We start from the raw sequence: 22596 nt of genomic DNA on the forward strand, positions 1-22596 counted from the left end.
ATTCGGTTTTAGTAAAAATTCGTGGGATGTACCTACTAGTACGTTATACGTAGTAAAATCTATACTCTATGAGTCCAAAATAAAAACAAAAAATAAAAGAAAAACGTCTGTCGTGATTGTCAATTATTGCCATTTCATATGCATTTAATTTATAATTTTTTGTATTCATCCAAGATCCAAGTTTTTTGTCATATTGTTTTGAAAAACGGGATTGTTGTTAATGTGAAATTTGCATTTTAATATAATTTAACTGTTTTATGTACGTAGTACGTACGTTCTTTGTAGTGTATTAACCTCATAATGGCGGATTCAGAGGATCATGATCTTCGGGATCAAAATAATGAGATGGTTAAAGCAATGCAGCATTGGAAAATGACGGCCGCCCAAAAGGAAAACGAAAAACTCGAACTCATGAAGGAGGTCAACGAATTAAGGCTCAAACTTTCTGTAAGTGTGCAACGATCTCCAATGTTCTTATTGCAATTTGCATTACTAGCAGTTGCGTACGATTTCATCCACGTTGAATGTGTGTTATCGCTAATAATTGATACTTTAACTTTTTATGAAACGTCTTAACGCCGTGTTACCGCATTAAAATGCCGACAATCAAATCAAATCAAACAGACGTCGCGGATTGCTGTTTTTTATATCTATACTAATATTATAAATCCGAAAGTGTTTGTTTTGTTTGTTTGTTTGTCCTTCCTTCACACTCTAACTTAACAGCCAATCGACTTGACTTTTGGCATAGGGATAGTTGAAAATCAACGAGTTCTCACAGTATTTTTAAAAACCTAAATCCACGCGGACAATATCGCGGGCATCAGCTAGTTTTAGAACAGAATATTCTTTTTTTAAATTAGTTAAGTGATAGTGAAATCTCGTTCACCAGTGCATCAAGGAAATACAGTCTACACAAGGTGCATACTGCATCTATCACCACCAGACTGGTGACAGTATGCACCTTGTATAGACTGTAGACAGTGAAGGCGTATGTTCAGCAGTAGACATAGAGAAGGCGCATTCCTAGATTTAGGGGACATGATATGAAGCTACAATATCAATTGCCATCATCAAACCCATTAAAACACTTTCTGACCAACAGAGTTGTTCACATTGCCTAAGGATGTGGTTATGTCAAGTTCTGTTAACCAGTTCAAGATAACAAAAAACAAACTAGCACTTAACGAGCTGCTGCTCGAGTCGGAGAAATGCGGAGCTCAGGTGGCGCTGGTGCAGGAACCATATGTCGGAAGAGAGGGCAGGGTTTCGGGTCGGACGGGGACCAGGGTCTTCCAAAGCGCTGACAACGGGGAGGGTACCGTGATGGCCGTAAAAATTGTTTTTAATGTGGACCACAACGGCATCTATTTTAAACTACATCTAAAACGTGTCAGATATAACTACATCAAGCACACAACACGAACATATAACACACGGAAAGCCAATTGGACCCAGTTTCATGAGAAACCGGGCCAAATTTTGCAAACCAAAAACATTACAGTCACACACATTCAAAACACCACTACAGCTACACAACTAGATCATAGTATACACGAAATTATACAGTCACTGACCGAAGCGAGCGAACATGCAATTCCCAAAATTGGGAGAAAATATACATTCACGCTGCCGTGGTGGTCAGAGGAGTTGGCGAAGTTGAAGCGTGAGGTGGCCACCGGAAAGAGGAGGATCCGGCGTGCGGCATCGATCCGACGTTCAAAGGTAGTCGAAGAATACCTGGAGGCCAAGACGAAACATGAGACCGAGGAACAGACACTCCGGAAAGACGCTTTGATGCAAAGCAAACGTATAAGTTTATTCTGCATCAAAGCTGAAAGGTCAACGAAAGGAACAGAGCCAAATAAAAAGGCCCAATGTTGTTTAGTATTGTTGAATACGCAAATTAACATGGATGAAAATTAAATGGCTCTGTTCCTTTCGATAGGGAAAAAACTCAATGTCATATAAAATGTATATATATAATAAGACAGAAATTGTAAACAAGATTGTATTAAAGATTAAAATAAAATAAAAGAATAAAAATAATAAAAACCCCTTTAAAAAATAGTCTAGCATAGGAGGGGAACCCACCCGTCGTATGAAAGAGGATGTATGAAAGAAAGAACTGGTATGAAGAATGAAAGTGCGAGAAGTAAAAAAGCGAGAACTGGCATGGAAGATTCAAAATTTAGCAAACAATGTCTCTAATCACGTTAGAGGAACCTAGCCTTTTATAAAATAAAAAAAAAAAAAAAAACCAGTTCAAGAATAGATTAGACGAACATTTGGAAAACTCGAAGCACGTCTATATGGACGAATTAGCGAAAGCTGCTTAGTCTATTAAAAAAAATCCACAGCCTGATGTGTTCTCTGATTTTTCAGAGACTCCGAAATGCAGAATCAGCTCACGCTAGAAAACTTAACAAAGAACTGCAATCTGCAAGTGAAGAAGCCCTGTCGCACCTAGTTAAAGCGTCAAGTGTAGTCGCAAGGATGTTGGAACTTGCCAAGTCGTATATGCAAGGAAGACAAGAGCTTGAGTATGCGTTGCCCCGGTGGAGCAGTTTGAGCAATACCCCAACTACTGAGAAAATTAACAGGGTTCCCCCACTGCTGATTGGCGGGAGACATATTCAGCCGGTGGTTTCCCTCAGCAGGACACTGCAGCCTAATAATTCTCGTAAGTTTGTCCTTATAATAACTATAATAATATACTAGCTGACCTGGCGAACTTCGTACCGTCTAACAGTTTAAAAAAAAAAATCTCCTTAAGTACCATCCTTGTACGTCAAGGAATATTGTAAAAAAATAGTTCAAAATTGGTTCAGCTGTTCTCGAGATATGCGATTAGCAACAGATTTAGCGACTCATTTTTATATATATATATAAATAAATACTATTTATCCTTATAATAAGTGCACTTATGTATTTATTTTTAGGGTTCCGTACCTCAAAAAGAAAAACGGATCCCTTATAGGATCACTTTGTTGCCTGCCTGTCTGTCTGTCAAGAAACCTACAGGGTACTTCGGATCATCATGATCAACCCATCGCCGGCAGATTTATGTGAGAGCTTTGTCTCGTTTTAACTCTGTCTTAAGTCTAAGCCAAGTCAGAGTGTGCTCTATAGAAATAGATCTCACCCTTAGTGACAAAAGTAGGTATCAAAAACATGATTACATTATGTCTGTTACAACTTACAGTACGCGGCAGAAAGTAATGTACATCAGCCAGTACAATGACATTTCAGCTTTGTACAGTGTTGTTTCTGTCCCTCATACCTATACGACGTTTTGTCGGACAATGCTCTACAAATCTCCTTCTAAATGTTTTTTTTTTTTTTTAAATAAAGAATATTGGCCATGTTAAATGACTAATATTCCCCTTTCCTCTCCAACTAAGCGTAAAGCTTGTGCTAGGAGTAGGTACGACAATAGTGCAATGGGCAGGGTTTGAACCGTCGACCTTTCGGTTTTCAGTCCACTCCTTTACTCGTTGAGGTATTGAGGCTTCAAAATGTTGATGTACAATACTTTCTGCCGCGTACTGTACAACATTGTGTTCACTAAAATGTATCATATTTACATGTATAATATATATAAACTGTATAGCGAGGTTTAGATTAGCAACAAAACTTGCAGTAGTTGACTTCCGCAAGGTATTCCTACCGTGTAAACAATCACGTCAAGCTCACTTCCGCAAGTTTTTAACCGACTTCAAAAAAAGGAGGAGGTTCTCAATTCGTTGGATTTTTTTTTTTTTTATGTATGTTCCCCGATTACTCGAAGACGCCTGGACCGATTTTGAAAATTCTTTTTTTGTTTGAAAGGGTTTTTTGCTTCAAAGTTGGTCCCATTTAAATTTAGTGAAGATCTGATCAACATCTTCGAAGATAGATAGTGGAACTCCTCAACGGATAAGAGTAAATTGCTCGCGATCAGTGTAATAGCTTAGTAAACAGTAGATTTTTAACCAGTCATAGCATAATTCCATGGGGCCACTAAAAATTGTGTGTGAAATAAATTTTTTTTACAAAAAAGATAAAAACCGACTTCGATTCGAGTCTCATAAAAATATTAAGTCTAGACGATTCGCGCAGCTAAAGCTAATTGGCACCGGCACCAAAAAGTATTATTATGGTACTATATTAACTCTTGTATACATATTATATTCGGTAATAAATTAAATTATTTTTCAATTTTTAGTGTTTGTGTATCGAAGCCGGTTTTGATTCTTTTTGTAAAAAATTTTTTGTAACTTGCTGGACTTGCCGCAAGTCTAAACAATTCTGCAAGTACTTGCGGAATAACTTGCAAGAAGTTCTTGCTAGTCTTAAACCTCGCTTATTGTATTTGTGACGTGTGTAATTTAATTTGTATGAATTCCAGCTACAATGTCTAACAGAAACCCTAATCAGAACAACAGGAGTGTGTCAGCCCGGGCCGTGCCCATGCATATGTTGCAAGGTAATATGTAGATGATTTACTTAACTAATGTCTTGAATGTACATACAAAAATTAATAAAAACAAGTGCAAGTCAGGCTCGCACAATGAGGGTTCCGTTCTACAGTCGTATTTTTTCGACATTTTGCACGATAATTCAAAAGCTATGATGCATAAAAATAAATAAAAATCTGTTTTAGAATGTACAGGTGAAGACCTTTCATATGACACCCCACTTGATATAGTCACTCACTTCGAAAGTTGAAAATACTAATTATTAGTTCATGACCACAATTTCATTTTTTTTGTGTGATCTAACCCTAAATTCACGGTTTTCAGATTTTCCCCCAATGCCAGCTATAAGACCCACCTTCCTGCCAAATTTCATGATTCTATGATTCTAGGTCAACGGGAAGTACCCTGTAGGTTTCTTGACAGACAGACGGACAGACAGACAGACAGACAGACAGACAGACAGACAACAAAGTGATCCTATAAGGGTTCCGTTTTTCCTTTTGAGGTACGGAACCCTAAAAAAATATCAGACTAGATGATGCCCGCGACTTCGTCCGCATGGATTTAGGTTCTTAAAAATCCTGTGGGAACTCTTAAATTTTCTGGGATAAAAAGTAGCGTATGTCCTTCCCCGGGTTGCAAGCTATCTCTGTACCAAATTTCGTCAAAATCGGTCGAACGGTTGAGCCGTGAAAAGCTAGCAGACAAACAGACAGACACACTTTCGCATTTATAATATTAGTATGAATGTGTAGTCCATGCAAAATGACTTCTCACGCGCCATTTTAAATCTATGTGTCAACTGTCATATTAAAAGTACAGTTCACCTTACTACTAAAATCATACATTTGACACAAAGTTAAAATGGCGCGTGAGAAGTTATTTTTTACGCATGTGAATTTTCATTGCTATAAACTTTTCCTACTATAAATTTTGATTTTGGGTAAAATCTGCTTCTTTTTGGACGCCCCAGAATCATAAACGCCAGCGTGGTCGGCCGAGGCGACGTTGGCGTGATGAATTAGATAACTTTACAGTTACGTGGCCTGAAGAGGCACGAAATAGGAGATGGTGGAAGGATCGGAGTGCGGGTGGCCTTTGCCCACACGTGGGACAGCACAGGCTGATTTAGATTAGATTTAGATTATTAAAATGTGTAAATGTTTACAGATGTGTTTATCCCATTGACTCGTATTGATGCAGAGCTTGCCATTACCAACGGGGAAGTGAATGCGGAGGAAGCTAATGAAAGCACCGACGACTTGGCATCTGATGGCAAGATATTACTGACTATAAGTCCCGCAAATTGATAATGCGCGTCGCCGCAATTTTAGTGACGTCAGAAGTTTCGAGCTGATTGTATATTTTTATTTCGGCTGACGTCAAAAATATTTTTTTTTAAATAGAGATAGCGAGCAAACGAGCAGGCGGGGTCACCTGATGTTAAGTGATTACCGCCGCCCATGAACATTTGCAGTACCAGAGGAACCGCCGATGCGTTGCCGGCCTTTTTGATGAATTTGTTGGTCCGCCCCTTGAACAACCCCATGTTGCAATCCAAATGACGTCATTTCGATGTTAATGAGACATGGTTCCAGCGTAATAGCAATTTGCGGGACTTTTATTATTTTTAAGACGTATACTTTTAAATATGAACTTAAAATTAATTTGACTTTTCTACCAAAAAATTCTATGGTATGCTGGACTATACCCCTGACTAAATATTTTAAATACATATCAAAAATTGCGGACCGGCAGGACTCGAACCCGCGTCTTCTGGGATCGCGCTTGACGCTCTGACCGCTAAGCTACCCCAAGAGGGAATTGTGGGATTTACTCGAGCGCGTCAGATTAAGACAAGGTAAGTTAATTAGATGCAGAAAAGTGTGCATTTCACTGATCTGACAATTTTGAGCGTGACCTAAGGAAATGGGAGACTCACAAAGTTTCAAATATCGGCCATGACTTTTGGTTGCGTCCAAATCGTCAGTTTTTAGGATTCCGTACCTCAAAAGGAAAAACGGAACCCTTATAGGATCACTTTGTTGTCTGTCTGTCTGTCTGTCTGTCAAGAAACCTACAGGGTACTTCCAGTTGATCTAGAATAATGAAATTATAATGAATAATTAATGAAAAAAAAAATTAAATTGTGGTCATGAACTAATAATTAGTATTTTCAACTTTCGAAGTGAGATAACTATATCAAGTGGGGTGTCATATGAAAGGTCTTCACCTGTGAATTCTAAAACAGATTTTTATTTATTTTTATGCATCATAGTTTTTGAATTATCGTGCAAAATGTCGAAAAAATACGACTGTGGTACGGAACCCTCATTGCGCGAGCCTGACTCTTGGCCGGTTTTTTTTGAATAGGAGCTACTTGAGGATTCACTTAACATCCCTCAATATCTGACGCGCTCGATAAATGTTTTTGGGTCTATTTTCTTTTTTCTTTTTTTTAATTCATAGACTCGCGCTTGGCTGCAATTAGATCTGGTGGGAAATGATAATGCACCCTAAGATGGAGCGCCCCCTTCTACCCCTTCGTACGACCACCCCCACCATGCAAACTGGCAGATAAATATTTTTGCGATAAAAAAACACATGGGGCGCATTATATACTACTATTAATATCTAAAGCGCTCGAGTATTTTTTTGTGACTTTTTTTAGATTTTTGAAAACCCGTACGCGCTCTCCCCACCAGTGAAAGGGGTTACATCATATAACCTTTTTTTCTTTTTAGCACCTAATCTTTACAATCCCACGACGCTCGAGTAAATCCCTATTTAGCATCTTTGGCTCCCCTACTATAATGTTCTCAAGGGTATGTGAAGTCTGCTTATCCGGCAGCGTGGTAAACTATGCTGTTTTGCCAATAAAAAAATAGAAATATATATTTTAGCGTTTAAACTACCGTGAGTGATTTCCATTATAAATACTATCTGTCCCGGCTTACTCACGTGTTTGGTCGACGTTAGCCCGACTAGTTTCGAACCCATCCGGGGTCCTTTTTCAAGGGAGTGCGTCCACGCACGCGCCGCGGTTTTGGCGGCTGTCGGGAGACGATCGGCAGCTGTCTCCCCCCCCACCCCAGCCACCCTCACAACGGGCTCTACGGGCAGCGGCACGTGCGTCCCGCAGTCAAAACCGCGGCGCGTGCGCGGACGGACTCCCTTGAAAAAGGACCCCGGATGGGTTCGAAACTAGTCGGGCTAACGTCGACTACACACGTGAGTAAGCCGGGACAGATAGTATTTATAATAGAAATATATAATTGTTACAGGCAGCGGTGAAAGATTGGACGAGCCGACGTCAGGTCGGGATGATTCCGAACAGTCGTAAGTTATGGCAGCGACAATTTTTTTTTGTTTTAATAAAGATAGCGAGCAAACGAGCAGGCGGGTCACCTGATGTTGAGTGATTACCGCCGCCTATTCACATTTGCAGCACCAGAGGAACCGCCGATGCGTTGCCGGCCTTTTAGGAATTTGTTGGTCCGCCCCTTGAATAACCCCATGTTGTAATCTAGTGGGAAAATCTCATTCTATCAAATCCTATTACTTTGTATTAGCTGAGTTTGTTGTGGGCTCTTCTCAGACTTGGGCGCGTTTGGAACCATCGTAGCTTTAGTTTTTAAGTTGGCGTAAAAATTATCACCACTATATCATCTTACAAATGCAACAACGGACTTTCAAAAAGTGTAATTTATTACCTACTAGCTGATGCCCGCGACTTTGTCCGCGTGGATTTACGTTTTTCAAAATCCTGTCATGACGTCATACAGATTTATATACGTTTTCTTTGTGAAATACATTCTTCTTTGTCTTAACACTCTTGGCACAGTGGTCGTGGTTATCACGATCAACATCAACCGATAGACCACTGCTGGACATAGGTCTCTTGTAGGGACTTCCACACGCCACGGTCTTGCGCTGTCTGGATCCAGCGGCTCCCTGCGACTCGTCTGATGTCGTCCGTCCTACCTACTACCTAGTAGGGGGTCTTCCGTTGCGAGGTCGCCATTCCAACACTTTGGGACCCCAACGTCTATCGGTTGTACGAACTATGTGCCCTGCCCATTGCCACTTCAGCTTCGCAACCCGTTGAGCTATGTCGGTTACTCTAGTTCTCCTACGGATCTCCTCATTCCTGATTTGATCACGTAGAGAAACTCCAAGCTCTCTCCATCGCCCGCTGAGTGACTCTGAGCTTTCTTATGAGGCCCATATGTTATACTTTTGCCCAGATGTCATATGCCTCACGAGCATTCGCCACTTCTCCCGTGAAATGCATTACAACTATAATAATCCATGTGACGTCACAGTTGGAATTCAATATGGCGGCTACAGTTTCGTGCTTTTCGAATATTTGTTGAACATAAAAAATTGAAATCTTTAAAATTCATTATATAATTTTATAACCTTAAGTTATCATTTTTCGATTGCTCATCTTGTTTATACCTTTTCAATTTTTTTTCGCTTTATGTTGACTGCAATCTCACCTGATGATAAGTGATGATGTAGTCTAAGATGATAGCAGGCTAACCTGGAAGGGGTATGGCAGTTTTTAATAAACCCATGCCCCTTTGGTTTCTACACGGCATCGTACCGGAACGCTAAATCGCTTGGTGGCACGGCTTTGCCGGTAGAGTGGTAACTAGCCACGGCCGAAGCCTCCCACCAGACCAGACCAGAAATTTAGAAATTATAAAATTCCAAACCCCTGCCAGGAATCGGACCCGGGACCTCCCACTAATAAGACCACAGAGCTCACCACTGCGCTAGGGAGGTCGTGATGTGATATACACGCTGAAATTTTAATGGTTGTTTTCCCGAAGCGAAATAATTTTGTCTTGGCATTACAATCGATTTATAATTATAAAAAAATATTAGAGTCAAAAATGTCAAATTTACAATCGAGAAAAACAAAAATCGAATGAGACCTCGAACCAATCGTGATACCGCGTGCGCGCAGGCTAGTTTATGCCGTATCACAACGCGCGAGAGCTTATTATGCTCTAAACTTTTTCACTTTATTGGCAGCGCAGTTCGAGTGGATGTACCTACCTACTATTCACGTTCCGTCTAGGGAGTTACTATTGTTTCTCACACTTTCGAGTTGTCGATTTTTGTTTAAATTATTTCAAAACAAAAACATTTTTATTTTTTAAGTTTAACTCAAAATTTCGATAGTACTACTGAGGGCGAATCGTTCTGCCGCGGAAAGACAACCAATAAAACTTCACCGTATATGTTGCAGGCAAAGGCTTGAGACTGTGGAAGAAGAAATGGAATCTGAAGAGGAGACTTCGCGAAGGTGAATTAGATGTATCAGCTTATAGTTCACAGAATATAACGAATTATAAATATACATAGTTAAAAATTACAATACATATTAATAGAATTAATGGGCTCAACTTAAAAGAACTTACTTTATTCCATCTATACAATACTTAATAAACTTCAGCCTTAGTTCTAAACTATTAATCTTCTTGGTAGGAACGGCATTCCGAACCAGTGGTAAATTAAAACTACCTGACTATTCATAAGCACTTTTAAAAAGTTTACATGAATAAAAAAACATTCTATTCTATTCTATTAACTTCTTCTCTCTCTCTGTCCTCGTCTGAATGTACGCTTTCTTGTTTGAACAGCCCTATAGACCCTCTGGAAGGACCAAGCTGGCTATTGGACGTACCTGCACACAACACTGAGGTTAGTCGAATCCATACTAATACTAATACTAATCTTAATATATAAAACTAGCTTATGCTCGCGACTACGTCCGCGTGGACTACAAAATTTCAAACCCCTATTTCACCCCCTTAGGAGTTGAATTTTTAAAAATTCTTTCTTAACGGATGCCTACGTCAATAGTTATGAGGAAGCGTGTACTCACTACGGTATCGACTCACTGGAGCATAGAAGGGAACAATGTGATATGTAGCTACTGCAAGCTATTTTAACCGGCTCAATCGATTGTCCTAGCTTACTCTCAGCCTTTTCATTTAATGCTCAACCTTTAAGAACGCGTCACACGCGCCTTCTAAATGTTCCCAAATCTAACTCAAATTATGCTAGAAATTCTATAATTCCACGCTTGGTACGTCGTACTTATAACAATCAGTTCGCTGAGTTTGACTTATTTTACCTATCAAACAATAAATTTAAAAAGGAATTAAGAAACTATCATCGTAAAATAAAGTAGCTAACATCTAAATATGCATGCAATCACACACTCCCTTAAGTAATCTCTTTTGAGGCTGTTATAACTAGATTTAAATTTAAATAATAATTATGTATTTACGCTGTTGATTACTTTCAAATAAACAAAATAAAATCTGCATGTTCGACCGTCTCGGAAGGTCTTAAGTATCAATCAAGAGCGCAGTGAGCGCGAACTTGCAATGTTCATTTTTTTTTGGTGGAGGGGCCGGTGTCGGTCACGGTAGCGTGCGAGTTCACGCCCACGGTGCGGCGCCGCAGACGCGCGTCGCCGCCGCGTGCCGCCAGCCCGCGCGTCGCGCTCTCGCCCCTCTTCTCCCCGCGACCCGCCAGGCGGAAAAGGTACCCTAATGTACATATAATAGTCAGGTAGTTTTAATTTACCACTGGTTCGGAATGCCGTTCCTACCGAGAAGAACCAGCGAGAAACTCGGCGGTTGCTCTTTTTAATTTTTCAATTTGCAATGTTATTATACCGTACTATACAAGCCATTGCAGCCCCGTGCATTGCTGGAGCGAGTCAAATCCAAGCTTTTTTATCGTTTACATAGTCTGCGACTGTATAATGTGCTTTTTTTTAGGAGCATACTTTTGACACATTTTTTAAACTTGTGTAAAGGCAAGTCTAAAATTGCTTGTGGAATTTTATTATAAAATATTACATGTACATTACTTTCGGTCGCGTACTGTAACCTTCGATCATGATCGAAGTATCACTGCTTAGCAAACTGAGAAAAACCAGCAAATAAAAGCGAACTCTAATCCCAATAATAATTATTATTACCCCTAACCCTATCGCACTGTACATTCTCCTACAATTTCGATCTGTACACTATGGTGTGTTGTGAACAACATAATGTATTTCCTTTGGTTATAATAACATTCACAGCGACAGTAATCACGACAATCACCCCGCTAACAGCAATCACAATCACATGACAATCGCCGAGTCAAAAACCGAGAGAATCATCCGAATCGCACTGGTGATCGTAGCAAAAGTAATCAAGGCAATCATCCCGCCAATATCCGTTACAATCACAGCCATCATAGAATCTGCTTTCTGAAATGGTGACCTATCATAAGAATCCAAAGTGGTACAGATCTTTTTTTTACTAATTTTGTATGCTATATTTCTAGTACCTGCGCCCCCATCCTCAAAGTAATGGTCACTAAGATGCGTCTGTCCGACGACGAAGACTCTAGCAACGACGCTTCGCCGCCAAAAAGGCCGAATCTCGACCAAATTACTCCAAAAAGACCTAGTCGCAACGAACAAAAGCCCAACCACACAGAGATACCACCGAAGAGGTCGAAATTCGGCGAAACGCAACCGAAAGCGCAGAAAATATTACAAAGAAGATCCCCAGAGAGTCCGAAACGGCGGGAAAGCTCGTCTACGAAGCGACACTCATCGGATGGGTCGCCGGTATGCCAAGTGCATTTAAGGGATTTGACTCCGTCGCAAACGCTGAGGCGATTCGATGCGCCAAGCCCTAATGGTTCCACGGACGCTTGTGTTATAGTATTGTAAGTATTATCTTTAGCACTTCAATTTCAATTTCAATTTTCATTTATTGCATTTCCATAAACTACATCACATTAAGTATGTACAAAGTATTATGGACACCCAGTTTGGGTCGCAATTTGGTCCTTAGACCTTAGTAGGGAGACCGATATTATTATTTATTTTTATGTTCGTCGTTTAGGAAATCATTTACGGCATAGTAGCCCTTTCCTAATAAAAAGTTTTTTAATATTTTGTTGAATTTATTTTCATTGTTTATGTTACGAATTTTGTCTGGTAAATTATTATATATCTTTATAGACATTACGTAGGGACTCGAGGTACTAATTTTGATTGCGGAAGGTTTAATTTATTTGCATGTCTTTCGGGAAATCGATGGGATTTGTTTTCTTTTTTTGTGTATAAGTGTATATTTCTTTTTACGAATTTGCATATTTCGAGGATATATATGGAAGGTAGGGTAAGAATTTTTAATTTTTTGAAATGAGGTAGACATGAGTCTGTAATTTTTATATTGACTAGTATGCGTATGCACTTTTTTTTGTAGTATAAACAGATCATGGGCATTTGTGCTGTTTCCCCAGAGAATAACACCGTATCTCAAAAATGCGTAGCCATAAGCGTAATACGCAGCTAGTGCGGTTTCTGTCTCTTCTTCTTTCTCTGTAACTAAAGTTAATCGAGACAGACATAAAGATATAACCCTATACATATGTTAAAGAGGTTAATGTTAACATATTGCGCCTCATCACTTGTGAAAGTTTGTCAAACAGTGCCTTTTAAGCCTGGCATCTACTAAAACGGAGACGGGCGGAAATGTTTTTTTTTTAAAGAATATTAGCCATGTTAAATGACTAATATTCTCCTTTCCTCTCCAACTAAGCGTCAAGCTTGTGCTAGGAGTAGGTACGACAATACAACGGGCGGGGTTTGAATCGTCGACCTTTCGCTTTTCAGTCCACTCCTTTACCGATTGAGCTATTGAGGCTCTAATGTGTTTAGCAGATATGATTGGTCTAGTGAACACATCAACTCCACTCCATCTAAAGTAGATTTGCCTCAGTATTTGATTAGGGTAATAGAAAAAATGTTTTACATTGATTGAAAAAGAAATTTTATTTCAGGGAAACGAGAAATGGCCAACCAGAACCATGTTGTTCAGTCGTGTCGCGAGAACGGACGCTCAGTCGAGCCAACAGCAGAGAGAAGCAACCGAATCACAGCAATCACACTCATAGTAACCATGACAATCACAATAATCCCACCAACAGCAATCACACTGACGAAAATGAAAATCGCCGAGCGAAAAACCGAGAGAATCATCCGAATCACACTGGTGATCATAGCAAAAATAATCACGACGATCATCCCTCCACCAGCCGAGAGAATCATAGCAATCATGGCAATCGCCGAGCCAAAATTCGAGAGAATAATTCGAATCACACTGGTGATCATAGCAAAAGCAATCACGTCAACAGCAGTGACAATAACCAAGCAAACAGTCACGACAATCACACCAGTCAAAATAATTCCAGTAACGGCAATCACAGCAGCTATGACCATAACAACTACACGTCAAACATGACTAATACCAATCGCGACACGTGTAGCTACGTTAGCGACAGTCGCAATAGTAGCTCGCTCAGGAGACGCCTCAACAGTCACAATGACAACGGGAGCGACAGCAGCAACAGTGACGCAGTCAGCGAGGGACGCACGCGGAGGCCGAGGAAGGCTGTTGTTTATAAAGAAAAGCCGCTTAACAGGTACTTATGAGTGTTTACTTCTACAATCACAGCAGCTATGACCATAACAACTACACGTCAAACATGACTAATACCAATCGCGACACGCGTAGCTACGTTAGCGACAGTCGCAATAGTAGCTCGCTCAGGAGACGCCTCAACAGTCACAATGACAACGGGAGCGACAGCAGCAACAGTGACGCGGTCAGCGAGGGACGCACGCGGAGGCCGAGGAAGGCTGTTGTTTATAAAGAAAAGCCGCTTAACAGGTACTTATGAGTGTTTACTTCTACAATCACACCAACTATGACCATAACAACTACACGTCTAACATGACTAATACCAATCGCGACACGTGTAGCTACGTTAGCGACAGTCGCAATAGTAGCTCGCTCAGGAGACGCCTCAACAGTCACAATGGCAACGGGAGCGACAGCAGCAACAGTGACGCGGTCAGCGAGGGACGCACGCGGAGGCCGAGGAAGGCTGTTGTTTATAAAGAAAAGCCGCTTAACAGGTACATATGAGTGTTTACTTCTACAATCACACCAACTATGACCATAACAACTACACGTCTAACATGACTAATACCAATCGCGACACGTGTAGCTACGTTAGCGACAGTCGCAATAGTAGCTCGCTCAGGAGACGCCTCAACAGTCACAATGACAACGGGAGCGACAGCAGCAACAGTGACGCGGTCAGCGAGGGACGCACGCGGAGGCCGAGGAAGGCTGTTGTTTATAAAGAAAAGCCGCTTAACAGGTACTTATGAGTGTTTACTTCTACAATCACAGCAGCTATGACCATAACAACTACACGTCCAACTGAGATATGTTGTGGCCGTATGGTAATAATTAAATGCGGCAACGGTGAAGGATGTTTATTGAGAGCCGGCTTATGATCTACTCAACTTATGGGCTAACAATACCAATAAAGAAATCTTACATACTATTGTCTTAATCGTATTGCCTAACTACTTAACCCACATAATTTTGCATCACCTCTCTTTCAATCCGATGTGCAGGCAACCTACTTCGATATATTGAGGAGTTGCATTTTTATGTTACAGCTAATATGAACATGCTACGTTTAAACTGACAATTCGTAGATATTACACAACATGACTAATACCAATCGCGACACGAGTATAGTACGTGACAGGCCGCAATCGGGGAGCACAATCGCACAGCCCCCGCGTTAACCCGGTGTAGGCGAGCGCGGGTTACGTGCGGGTGTGCGGGGCGACCCCCCGCTACTCTGATTACCATCTCAAATGTTCTTGCTCTTAGGGAGATATAATCGATGACCCTTTCAGATCACAGTAATCATGATCATGGGCCTTTTTTAGGTCACAATAATTAGGATAAGTCACATTTTTAGGGTGGAACCCTAAAATTCCTCAAAAGGAAAAAGGAATCTTTATAGGATCACTTGTTGTCCGTCTGTCTGTCGTGTCAGTCAAGAACCGGGAATCATAACTTATAGGGTACTTCTCGTTGGCATAGAATTATGTTTATAAATATTTACTAAGTCGCACGATAGATGACGCTGTCCGTCATTAACTCTCAGTGTTGATGGAGCGAACATATTATATTGGTTTGAGGTCACGGAACTCTTGGTGTGCGAGTCCGACTCGCACATGACCGGTTGTTGATCACAGTGATGATTCGAAGTAGTCATGATCCGCCACTAATTTTACTCATTGTAATCATGATCAATCATCATGGTCCTAATCAATAAATTTATTTATGTCACCATTAATTCATGATTGTTCACCACTTTTGATGACAACTAATCATGATCATACTTGTGATTAATAAAATCGCATGCTTTAGCAAAAATATAATTAGATTTTAATTCCAGGAAATTAAGAAGATAATGGAGCCTGTAGTTGAAGAAATGGAGTATTATAGATGATATTTGGAAAAGAAATGAGATTATTGTAGACTGCTTTAAAGCCTAAAGTCCCTGCTTCGATTTTGTTCTGGTAATCATAAAATTGCCTCACTAGGATTTGAATGGACTCAAAGGGACGCAGTTTATTCTATGTATTATTCATATAAAAATATTAGCTTATGCTCGCGACTTCGTCCGCGTGGACTACACAAATTTACAACCCCTATTTCACACTTTTAGGGGTTGAATTTTCCAAAATCCTTTCTTAGCGGATGGCTACGTCATAATAGGTTGTGCTCAGAATCAGTACCAATATGTCGTTAAACCACGAAATAAGCTTAAAATCATTGGTACATGCCTACTTTTGTTATAAAAGTCAGCAAGTTCAGCCTCAGTAGCTCAACGATTAAGGAGCGGACTGAATTCCGAAAGGTCGGACGTTCAAATCCCACCCTTGCACTATTGTCGCACCTACTCCTAGCACAAGCTTGACGCTTAGTTGGAGGGGAAAGGGGAATATTGGTCATAATTAACATGGCTAATATTAAAAAAGTGGGCCTTTGACTGGATTTAAGACTGAAAGTTTTTTAAAGTTTTTAACGCCTTGTAAAGGTTGCACCAAACTTTTTATTCGGTCTAAATTGGGTATTTTCCTACTTTTGAATTTGATAAATATTATTACTTCTGAAAAAATTAAAATCCAAAAAGATTTACAAAGTTACAGGCATTTTAATTTTGGAGTGGGAGGGTCTTGTATCCCTTTCTCGCAAAACGAAAATTTGTATGAAACCGCACGAAACTACTATGGCATAAGTAGGTGTGACGTCAAAATGCTATATCGCTATCTCTGTCTAATCAGAAATATTTAAATGCTTATAACTTTTTTGTTATTTAATCGATTTAATTAGTTTTTTCGGTATACGTCATTATTTTTATTCTAGTTTATAATAAAGTATTAAAAAATTGGAGTTAAATAAATATCTACCCAATTAATGATAAATAATAGAAATGGAATTGAATTGAAATTGCACCAAACGTTGATAGAATTTTATCGTTGAAACACTTCAGTGTTAAAGCAAAATGGGCCCTAATCGTCTTGTTTTAAAACTTAAGGTAGTTTAACACTTCTATAACTATTTTCAATTCTGTTTTGAAATTCAGAATTGAAGTTTGGCGTAACCTGTATTATTTTTGAGTTATTCATTATTTAGATAATAATATTAGTTTTGTTAGTTGCCTTAGGTTAATACAATTATTATCTACATGTGTGTGTCCGCGACAGGTTGAGATGACAATCAGAATATGAGGAACGATATGTATGGGCGGGACGTGCCCTCCCCGCTCGCCATCTCAACCTGTCGCGTACTATACAGTGCGACAAGGTTATCTTAGCGCGTGGTGAAAATCGGAACTAACGTTGCCGTCAAATATCCCCTTTGTTCTTGTTTCAATATTCTAAGCCTTCTTTCTCCAACAGCGCCCCCCTGTCTATGTCATTCAAGTGCCAAGAGAGCCTTGTCGCACTGTACCTACATTACAGTGCGACAAGGATCTTTTGGCAGTTGAATGACATTGACGGAGGGGCGTACATGTAGAACACAGGCTGCCAGCAAATTACAGATATATACAGATATGCAACTAGCGTGGCCCCCTCAGTCCCTCTCGCTCAAGCAGAGGTACTTACTTGTGAAATGTTATTCCTTCTATTTTAAGTTCGCTTCGGCTATTGTAGCCTAGTATACTGCAAGTTGCAACCCACCATTGGCCAATAACTTCAAAAACAACAAAACAACAAATCAAATAAATTATTTCTTTAAAATACTTGTGACAACATAACCTCACTTCACGTTGTGTATCATGTTGTATTACACTAATTAATTACATGTAACTATTTAAACAAATAAAAGAGTCATTGTCACAATATTGTATTTTATTAGGTCACTTTTAACAATTGAACTTTTTAGTAAGTAGGTACTCTCGACTCTCAAGACCATAGAGCGAGTCCCGACCACAGATACTATCCTATGTATCCTATGATAGTATGCTACATCTTTCTCCTTACAAATACAATCCTAAAACCTAAAATTCTTAATTACTAATTACGATAAAGTATCATAATACTGCAAATAGTTAGGGGGCCTTATGAGTCTTTTGGGACGTTCATAGTTCTCCAATTTGGTCAATAATTTGTGTGGTGACAAATCTTGTTATGTTTGTTCTTCCAAAATTACACTTTTTTTGATAAACGGTTTTAGTTGAGATGTATTTCTTCTCATATAATTGTCTTTATCATCCTTTATTATGAAGGATCTTGGAGAACTATGTGCGCTTACAACGTCAGCTGGCAACCAAACATTATCTTTCAAAAACATAATCTTGTCCCCTTCTTTAAAATTATAATTAAACTGTTTAGCATTTCTGTCATAGTTTCTTTTATTTATTTAATTTCTTTTAACTTGAAACTCAGTAAAATTAGATATGACCCTTGGTATCAATAATTTGTCATGCATTTTGCATCCTACCGACTGCGTCATGTATCATGTTGTATTACACTAATTAATTACATGTAACTATTTAAACAAATAAAAGAGTCATTGTCACATTGTATTTTATTAGGTCACTTTTAACAATTGAACATTTTAGTAAGTAGGTACTCTCGACTCTCAAGACCATAGAGCGAGTCACGACCACAGATACTATCCTATGTATCCTATGATAGTATGCTACACGTTGTTTGTCAAGATCTCAAGTATAAATACATTTTATCAAACATAAAAAATAGCCACGGTGATAAGGACAGAAAAAAATCATTTTGTCACGTTCTAATAAGAGCCTAAATGCATTTAGCTATCTCGCTCTAACAGTAAGAGTCACAATAGGGCTACTTCTACAGGTATTTATTCTGAGAGCGTGACACTTCACAAGATGGCGGCTTTAGTTCCGATTTTGGCCACGCGTGCCAAAAATCTTTGTCGCACTGTAAAAATACCTATCATAATATAATATATTATTAGTATTGTTTATAGGGTAGGGTTATCGATTATAGTTATTTATTTATTAATTACAAAATGTGTTTGTATTTCTGTCCCTTAACAGTCTATCTATACCTCATTAACTAGGCAGACTAATTCCGATCTGTTACACCGAGCAATTGAACGTAACGGACTTTTGCCTGTTGTCTGTTAGCCATAAACTCGAAAGATGTTAGCTCCGGTTATCTGATTTGAGGTCATATACAAGTTAGCCCTCGACTGCTATCTCGCCTGGTGGTAAGTGATGATATAGTGTAAGATGGAAGCGGACTAATTTGGAAAGGCAGTTTTTATATAACTTTATACCCCTTATTGGTGTCTCTAGGTACTGGAACGCTAAATCGCTTGGCAGCACAACTTTGCCGGTAGGGTGGTAACTAGCCACGGCCGTAACCTCCCACTTAGACCAAACTCCCAAATTGTCCCTGCCATAAATTGAACCCGGGACCTCGAGACCATGACGCTCACCACTGCGCCAGGGAGGTCGTTTCACTTTGCGCGCTGAAGAAGTGTATTACACGACTGTTATGAAACTTTTAACAAAACATCGAGGGTTCACCTATAGTACGCGACAAGTGAAGATAGCAATCAGGATATGAAGCGGGGGGACGCCATGCATGATGCATGTTACCCGCGCTATCCCGCACCGGGTTAATGCGGGTGTGCGGGGCATCCCCATCCCTATTGCATCTCAACCTGTCGCGAACTCCCCGCAATATGTAGGTATGACTCAACGGGAAAATAAAATTCCCACTGAGTCACAGTGTTACTCAACTGAAAAAAAATCCTGTTGAGTCACACTGTTACTCACAGGGGTGTGAGTCAACGGGAATAAACTGTCGCGTACTATACATTGGCAGGCGTCAAATATTACCAACTTCGTTTTTACGCATAGATGTAGGAAATAATAATTCGGTCTTCTCTTAGCCTAAGATTTTCACTTCTAGCCTAAAATTTGACAGATAGGCGATTCAGGATCAAGCCGAGAATTTCCTCCTAGAAGCAGAATATACCCTCCAATGTCGTCGAGAGTCGCTCCAACTGTATCGATTGTACTTATGGGATTACCTACCAAAATAAAAGTAAGTTAACATTTTATCCTTTATTAAATATTTTGACTTAACAAATAATTAAGTTTTTTCGAACATTTTAATACGAACCATTAAAATTAGACAATAAAATATATTTTTCAATTATTAAGTATAATTATGTTAACTTAATAACTAGTTGTGTTATGGCTCTCACATGTTATATAACATTATAATAAGTAGGTATAACTTTCTTTGCCAAATGTTACATTGTTATTGTAGGAAAAGATGTCATATTCGTTCTCGAAAAGCAACATCTTTCAATAAAGTATTTCTTGTTATATAATATAACATAGTAAATCAAATGTTATCATACTAATACTATCATATCATACTAATATAAATGCGAAGTGCGGTTGTTTGTTTGTCCTTCAATTACGCCGCAACAGAGCAACCGATCGGCGTCATTTGTTTCTGTGGACTACACAAATTTCAAACCCCTATTTTACCACCTTATGGGTTAAATTTTCAAAAATCTTTTCTTAGTGGATGTCTACGTAAATAGCTATCTGCATGCCAAATTTAAGCACAATCCGTTCAGTAGTTTGAGCTGTGCTTTGATATATCAGTCAGTCAGTCAGTTTTCTTTTTATATTCAGTTGACCTATAGTTCATTTTTTAATCCCGGAGACCAAAGTGACGTTTCGTGTGTTGTTCTTTTTTTACGGTTCTTTAATAGTGATGTGGTGCTATCGATACTTAGCGATAAATATTTGTAGGTATTCTTGTCAGAAGTGTAATGTGACAACAAAATGTGTTGAAAATAATTCCAATTCATATGAAATAAGTACCTATGGGATGATTCTCAATTTATGAGTGTTACATATTATTGAAAAATTCCTTAGGTGAATAATTTTTTGTTACTAATAATTATTCTTTAGGTCTTTCAAATAGTATGTGATTAGTGCTACTTTTTAATCTCGTAATTACACATTTCGTATGTTTAATGCGCGAAACATTATTTTATTAACGACTAGCGACCCGCCCCGGCTTCGCATGGGTTTAACGTAGATACTAATGTGGTGTCATTGCCTCGGAAACTCTCAAATGAGAGGATTTTTCCGACCTAATTCACATTATTTCAATTTCTCTAGGGATCTCTAATTTTTTGAGAATTAAACTATAGCTATAAACCTTCCCCTTGAATCACTCTATCTATTGGTGAAAACCGCATTAAAATCCGTTGCGTAGTTTAAAAGATCTACGCGTTCATACATACATACATACATACAGACGCGGGAAGCGACTTCATTTTATACTATGTAGAGATTTAATATGAACCGGAACCATGAGGACAACACTATTTTTGCTAAGCTGCTGCTCGATTGCGGTAGAATGACAGCTACAATGTCACGATCGCAATCACCTCTGATTGGTTGACGCTCGCTCACCATTGGCTACAATGCATTGTTGCAACAAGAATCGCACTAATTCAGCCAATCACAACAATTGAAATTGTAATAATGATTGATGCAGGTTTTACGAAATCGCCCTAAAGGTATCATTATTCTTAAGTTTGACATTTCTAGTTGTCATTTTAGTCTCTGGGATTAAAAAATAGACTATATATAGATAGATTTAGATGGATGACGTGATAATTTTTTCATGTTCAAAGTTGCCGAAAAGTTTGGTGACAGTAAGATTATTGTACTTTACATTAGGTAGGAGGTACGTTTTAGTTAAATGCATGTGCGTTTAGCTCTCGTGATCGGCGGGCGGCTTGTCGGGCGGACGTGGCGCGGGCTCGGCCGGACTGGGCGCGGGCTCGGTCGATTGTAGCGTTATAGTTGCGGTCTGCACTGCCGCCTCCTGCGACGGAAATAGTACACGTATTTATACAGCGTGTAACTAGAACGGTACCAAAAACGAAGACGTACTGATGATCACTGATACTGAATATCACAAAAATCGGTCATGTGCGAGTCGAACTCGCACACGAAGGATTCCGTACCATGACCGTACAAGAATAAAATAACACTAATTTTTCTTGATTTTAATGGCGGTAATTTTGAAACTTATTACTTGTTATAGCGGCAATAGAAAGAAATACACATTCTGTAAAAATTTCAACTCTCTATCTATTACGGTTCACGAGATACATGGAGACTGTTTCCGGGCGCGCCTGCATGGGATGACGTGCGAGTGCGGCTTTGGCGAGCTGTAGGAGTGTCCCCTTTATGAGGACTTGCGGGAGACGATGTTGGATGGGATTGTACGCGGGGAAGTGACCAGTCTTCTACACGGACCTCGTCTCATCGACGAAGAACTACAACCGAATGCGGGAATTCGCGCACCATTGGCGAAGCGACGAGGCCTCTCGTATATACAGCAACCTGAACAACGACTAAGATCGTACCTGCGCTTCGGTGGTGGTCTGTGTCTGTTGCTTCTTGCGCCGATGCTCGACGTGGCCGAAGCAATGCTCGCACTCGTCGTCGCTCGACTCCGATTCCGATTCGCCGAAGCGACGAGGCTTCTCGTATATACAGCAACCTGAACAACGACTAAGATCGTACCTGCGCTTCGGTGGTGGTCTGTGTCTGTTGCTTCTTGCGCCGATGCTCGACGTGGCCGAAGCAGTGCTCGCACTCGTCGTCGCTCGACTCCGATTCCGATTCGCCG

The 22596-nt window shown here is 39.7% G+C and overlaps 2 protein-coding genes and 2 long non-coding RNA genes across 6 annotated transcripts in view; 3 read left to right on the plus strand and 1 right to left on the minus strand.

The window, feature by feature from the left end:
* LOC117984634 (sodium/potassium-transporting ATPase subunit beta-2-like) overlaps positions 1-22596 on the plus strand; it is a 176072-nt gene that overhangs the window by 68966 nt on the left and 84510 nt on the right. The window lies entirely within an intron of this gene.
* LOC117989483 (putative uncharacterized protein DDB_G0285119) lies at positions 15-14186 on the plus strand. Of its 3 annotated transcripts, XM_069500620.1 has the most exons (10): positions 15-447; positions 2386-2683; positions 4391-4468; positions 5631-5735; positions 7745-7799; positions 9721-9777; positions 10115-10175; positions 10891-11027; positions 11823-12212; positions 13335-14186. In XM_069500620.1, the coding sequence occupies exons 1-10, from the start codon at positions 301-303 to the stop codon at positions 13984-13986; spliced, it is 1980 nt and encodes a 659-aa protein (XP_069356721.1). In that variant the 5' UTR covers positions 15-300; the 3' UTR covers positions 13987-14186. The 3 variants fall into 3 exon arrangements, with proteins under 3 accessions (XP_069356721.1, XP_069356723.1, XP_069356726.1); XM_069500622.1 differs by lacking the exon at positions 9721-9777; XM_069500625.1 differs by lacking the exons at positions 10115-10175; positions 10891-11027.
* On the plus strand, positions 14235-18923 carry LOC138402824 (uncharacterized). The gene is made up of 2 exons (XR_011237168.1): positions 14235-14720; positions 15822-18923. It is a non-coding gene; the product is annotated as an uncharacterized lncRNA (long non-coding RNA).
* LOC138402823 (uncharacterized) lies at positions 17904-22468 on the minus strand. Its single transcript, XR_011237167.1, has 2 exons — positions 22331-22468; positions 17904-21783 (listed from the first exon to the last, which is right to left on the minus strand). It is a non-coding gene; the product is annotated as an uncharacterized lncRNA (long non-coding RNA).

Source organism: Maniola hyperantus, chromosome 1 (assembly GCF_902806685.2).
Source record: "Maniola hyperantus chromosome 1, iAphHyp1.2, whole genome shotgun sequence".
NCBI lineage: Eukaryota > Metazoa > Arthropoda > Insecta > Lepidoptera > Nymphalidae > Maniola > Maniola hyperantus.